Source organism: Trachurus japonicus, unplaced genomic scaffold (genome assembly GCF_045865225.1).
Source record: "Trachurus japonicus isolate A0001 unplaced genomic scaffold, Traja_1.0 AP029929.1".
Classification (NCBI taxonomy): domain Eukaryota; kingdom Metazoa; phylum Chordata; class Actinopteri; order Carangiformes; family Carangidae; genus Trachurus; species Trachurus japonicus.
This window is the reverse complement of record NW_028220062.1, coordinates 8,123-13,398: the sequence shown is the minus strand read 5'-3', so window position 1 is coordinate 13,398 and position 5,276 is coordinate 8,123. Positions and strand designations below refer to the sequence as shown.

The 5,276-nt window shown below is 45.2% G+C and overlaps 1 protein-coding gene across 1 annotated transcript; it reads left to right on the top strand.

Moving 5' to 3' along the window:
* The first annotated feature begins 1,111 nt into the window (after positions 1-1,111).
* On the top strand, positions 1,112-4,624 carry LOC146960840 (H(+)/Cl(-) exchange transporter 6-like). Its single transcript, XM_085772012.1, has 6 exons — positions 1,112-1,198; positions 1,318-1,447; positions 2,062-2,137; positions 2,239-2,391; positions 2,602-2,758; positions 4,493-4,624. The coding sequence occupies exons 1-6, from the start codon at positions 1,112-1,114 to the stop codon at positions 4,601-4,603; spliced, it is 714 nt and encodes a 237-aa protein (XP_085628138.1). The 3' UTR covers positions 4,604-4,624.
* The last annotated feature ends 652 nt before the right edge of the window (positions 4,625-5,276 follow it).

The following is a 5,276-nucleotide window of genomic DNA, read 5'->3' as shown; positions in this document are numbered from 1 at the left end:
AGTTATGGTACAGACACACCAACTCCGGTGGCGGCGGATCCCGATGCAACAGATCACCGAGCGCACTGGCGAGTGGGCGGTTCTGTGTGACGTACTGTGGCGCTTGAGTTTCGCTCTGCCGTTTCCAACATGGCGGCCGGGTCACAAACGATCTCATTTTACAGTTAAACAACACACTAAAGTATGTTTCTGAAAACATTTGAGGCGGGAAATGTGTAGTGCAGTAACAGAATCTTGATTCATATTTGATCAACACTTTCTCGTTTGATAGTTTGAACGAAGTTTCTGGAGCCGGCCGCATTGCGTTGGACGGACGTCATTTGCATAAAGTTCAATCTATCGAACTTTATGCAAATTCACATACGGCGACAGGGCCGTCAACTCGACGTGCTGTGTCCATCATGCACTGTGCGGCCGGAACTCCTGCTCTACATAGACAATGAATGGGATCCGTTGACTTGACGTCCGTTGCCGGAGTTGGTGTGTCTGTACCATTACAGCGGGGCTCCGTGCAGCACTGCATGTCCATATGACGGTTGCGAACGGAGCTCACTTTTCTTCGTCCAAAAAGACACACCAAAAACATCCAAATACCTCCATAGTGCTCGTCTGTAATGTCCCTCTTGTATTGAAGCCCCGACATGAGAAATTGTTCCGAAAAAAATTAAATAAGTCTATATTTTAAGCTTGTTTGTAGTGGAAGCTCCCAGTGTTGCTCTGCCGGAATCTCGCGCGATTTGCGGAGCCGTGAACTGGGTGTCAATGCAAATTGTGCGGACCAGGAAGAGCAGTGCTGGGAGCTTCTGCTACAAACAAGCTTAAAACATATACTTATTTAATTTTTTTCGGAAAAATTTTTCATGTTGGGGCTTCAATACAAGAGGGACATTACAGACGAGCACTATGGAGGTCCACATGAAATTTGAATTTTGGATGAACTATCCCTTTAAGTGCTGAACGCTTTTGAGTGTGTTGGTGCAGGTTCTGAATGAGCTGAAGCGCCTGCCAGAGGGCCACAGGTCAAATCAATCACACATCAACAAACGTGTCAGAGGTAGATGTTGTTCTGTCTGCACCTTTTCCCAGAGTTCTTGAGAGTCTGCTGGTTACCATGGTGACGACAGTGGTGATATTTGCAGCCTCCATGCTGTTGGGCGAATGCCGTGACTTGTCCTCCCCCACAACTCACAACTCCACAGTAAGTCCACTCTTAGTCAGTCACACTGAAGCTCTCACCTCTCTCTCTCTTTAGCTTAATGTATATTTATCATCACAAATGAATTACCAGTACCTAAATTGCTTCTTTTTTTTTTCTAGGTGTCTGGCAGTGAGGACATCAATTCAACCATCCGTCAGTTCTTCTGTCCCAACAAGACCTACAATGACATGGCCACGTTGTTCTTCAATCCACAGGAGGTTGCCATCCACCAACTCTTCCACCAGGATGGTGAGATGAGTTCACACACACACACACACACACACTTTCAAACAGACTGACTAAATCATATCAACTTGACGAGAGAGAGAGAGAGAGGAGAGAGAGAGAGGAGAGAAAAAAGAGGGAGAGAGAGAGAAAAAGAGGGAGAGAGGAGAGATAGAGAAAAAGAGGGAGAGAGAGGAGAGAGAGGGGGAGGGAGGAGAGAGAGAGAAAAAGAGAGAGAGAGAGAGAGAGAGAGAGAGAGAGAGAGAGAGAGAGAGAGAGAGAGAGAGAGAGCCATTTCTTGGCATTGTTCTTAAATGAGTTGTATAATGGAGACATTCTGATTGATAGTGGAACTGAATTCCATTGATGTGATGCCCTAAAGGAGAAGACAGCCTGACTTCTTAAGGGAATTGTGCAGTCTCCCCTTGCTGCGCCTCTAGTAGCCCTATTGACAGAAGATCTGAGGTTTATGAAACCAGATAAAGGAGGAGGAGCTGAACCATGCAAGATCAGCTCAGCAGTTTATACTTATTCAAAATATGACGATGATGAAATCTGTAGGGTTTCTTGTCTAATATTTTAAGTGCTTATTTATATAATGATTATATTTCATTTAATTCTTGTGGTGTTTGCGGTAGATTATCAAATAGATGATTTGATTTGCAACATCACTCAGTTTCCCATGGTTCCATGCTACCCTGGTGCTCTGTCTGAGTGTGGATTCTAAAAATCAGCAGAAAGTAGCTTTTAAATGATAAATGCTCCTGTTACTCGCTCTGTGTGTTTCACACTGACTGGTTGCCCCGCCCCCTCAGGTACTTTCAGCCCTGTCACTCTGTCAGTCTTCTTCCTGCTCTACTTCCTGTTGGCCTGTTGGACGTACGGCGTGTCTGTCCCCAGTGGTCTCTTTGTCCCGTCCCTGCTGTGTGGGCGGCTTTTGGACGCCTGGTAGCCAACATCCTCAAAGTGTAAGAACAGTGTTCTAATGTTCTCTTCATGTTCTCCTCAGGTTCTAATCACAGGGTGTGCCTGGAAACCAAATACCACAAAGCATCATTTCACTTGATATTTAGACAATTTAATATCAGATGAATAGTTTGTGTAAATCTGTGTTTGTCTTCAGCACCATGGACAGAGTCAGGCTTTATTGATTCCTCACTGTGTTTGTCCTCTGGCAGGAAACTGGGGATGGACATCTACTCAGGGACATTTGCTCTCATCGGTGCTGCTGCCTTCCTGGGAGGCGTGGTCAGAATGACCATCAGCTTGACTGTCATCCTCATCGAATCTACCAATGAGATCACATACGGGCTGCCCATCATGATCACTCTGATGGTAAACTCTAATGTTTATTTACAGCCACTGCACTGTATTTTTTAATCTTCCATGCATGAAGGAGTATTAAAGGTCGGGTTTGAGATCCTGGAAAAACTGTTCAATGCTCAATCAGGCCACATTTTGAAAATACACAAGTCGAAAGTCGCAGCCCCCTTTCCAGACTGCTTTCTGAAGCTTGTTCAGTGTTGGGTTCACATCAAGGTGAAGCTAAAGGTGTTGCCCTCGTGGCACAACTCAGGAGGAAAGGCAGGGAGAGCAGGCCAGCTGGCAGACTGGTTCATAGGAAGAGAGGGCAGGCCGGTCTAACAGTAGGGGAAAGGGCGGGAGGGGGGGGGGCGGTGCAGGCGGCGGTTGGTGCAGAGAGATGGAGCTCCGGTGGATCTGTGGAAACACAGAGAGAGTGCGAGACACCAAGGCCAAACTACAAAGTGCAACAAATAATGATAATGACAGTTCAAAATGTACTGAGAGGAGAGGACAGGAGAGGAGGAGAAAGGAGAGGGCTCTGTGTAACCAGATGTGTCCCCAGCAGTCTAACCCCTTGGTCGCACTGCACGCGGAAGCTGCGCGCGGCTTCTCGGGCGCTTGGGTGGTCGCACTGGGAGCTACTTCTCCTCCTCTCTCCGCGCCGGTCAGACATCGACTGCAGTCGTTCATACTCGTATTCACTCGGTTTTCCACACACACGTCATTTTAAACATGTGTGTGTGTCTCATGTGCAGACGCAACGGTCAAATATGTATAGATGGACAAGCAACAGCTTAGTCAATCATCATTTAGCCTAATTATTTTATTTTGAAAATTGACCGGATTCTCTCGCCTTTTCTGTGCCCGACTTCCTGTCTGGTACGATCTGGTCTATCCAGCTTGACAGACGGCGCTCGCGGCACGTGTGAAAAATAGAAATGAACCAATCTGAAGCGCTGCAGGCGCGCGCACTGCGCTCCACAGCGCTCCACAGCGCGAGATGTGCGACCAGGCAGACCGGTTCACATGTGCGCCTATCTGAAACTGCCTCCGCTCCAGGGCGCTGCGCTTCAGTTCTGCGTCCAGTGCAACCAGGCTGTAAGCCTACTGCAGTGTAGCTATAAAATGGTTCAGAGCTACCTGAACCAGCCCTAACTAAAAGCCCTGTCATAACTAGACGTCCATGATGATTGGATGGTGTTTTTATAGCACTGTCCGTCACACAGGTGACTGACTTTTTTCATTTTTGTGAAAAAGTATTGAATTAATTGGTTGCAATCGGATTGTGAAGAGGATTTCCATCAGTTCAGTAAGAACATGCTCCAGAATAGGATCTCCAACCCTACCTTTAAGACCAAGGATGAGGAGTTTTTCATCATGCACTTTGAGGAAAAAGTTGAAATGTAAAAAAAAAAGATTGTGTATTTCCTTCTGATCAAATGGAGTTCTCATTTCAATCTCTTTAAAGTCCTAATGCTTCATCTACACTGTGTTTATGAGCCAACAGAGACAGAATGTGTTTGTTGCTGAAGTTGATTCAGTTTGTTTATATCATTCAATCTAAATCTTAAAATAAAAACCAAATCATATTTGACCTGATTGTCAAGCTTTGTTCTCAAAGTTGATGACAAAAAAAATCATTTTTTCATCCATGGCTCTAATACTCTTTTATACCTGTGAGTCTGAGATATGGATCGTTGTGTGTACAGTACAGTCATGTATTTCCTGTGTTCATGTGTTGAATGGGTCTGTGGTGATCATCAGGTTGCCAAGTGGACTGGAGATTTCTTCAATAAGGGGATCTATGACATCCACATTGAGCTGAGAGGAGTACCGCTGCTGGAGTGGGAGACCGAGGTTGAGATGGACAAGTAAGATCAACCTAAAAGACTAAAGTCTCTGTCTTTCTGCACCGGCCTGTTTTATGTTCTTTTATTTTGGTCATTTGCTGCGTGCATTACGATCCAAAGCCTTCCTGCTCAGAACAGTGCAGCACATACAACTAATCTGATCTGTGTGTGGAATATATGAGGATTCATTATCATGATAGAGACAGAAAAATATGACCGATTCTGACAGGTCAGTCATTATATTGTATTGTTGTGACATTACATTTTAGTACTGCGTAGAGGTTGGCATACTCACTATTGTACAACATTAACAGATGAGCAAAGTTTCAAGGAAGTTTATTGGACACATCTAGAAAATGGAATAACAAAACATGAAACTAAGACAAGCTACATACACTATGTACACGTGTGTGTGTGTGTGTGTGTGTGTGTGTTGGTGAGAGTGTATGGCTATGCGTCGGTGACCATGTGTCTGTGAGGTGTGAAGTGTGATCTCAGACAATGGGAAAGATGGAGGATGGTTGCTCTGTTCTGAGACAAAAGGGGGTTACAACCAAATGGCCTCCAAGGCCAACTACATGTGATGTGGGGGAGGTGAACAAAGGTGTGTCCTTTGTTCAACGCTCAAGTTGCATGTTGAACATAGGTTAACTAAATATGAGACTATAGCTGACAACAACAAAGCAACAACAACAAAG

Bases quoted from the DNA above. Each gene is read 5' to 3' on its own strand.
- LOC146960840 (XM_085772012.1), top strand. From the start codon at position 1,112: ATGGTGACGACAGTGGTGATATTTGCAGCCTCCATGCTGTTGGGCGAA. The intron at 1,199-1,317 runs GTAAGTCCACTC...TTTTTTTTCTAG, and splicing joins CCACAACTCACAACTCCACA to GTGTCTGGCAGTGAGGACAT. The intron at 2,138-2,238 runs GTGTGGATTCTA...CCGCCCCCTCAG, and splicing joins TACCCTGGTGCTCTGTCTGA to GTACTTTCAGCCCTGTCACT.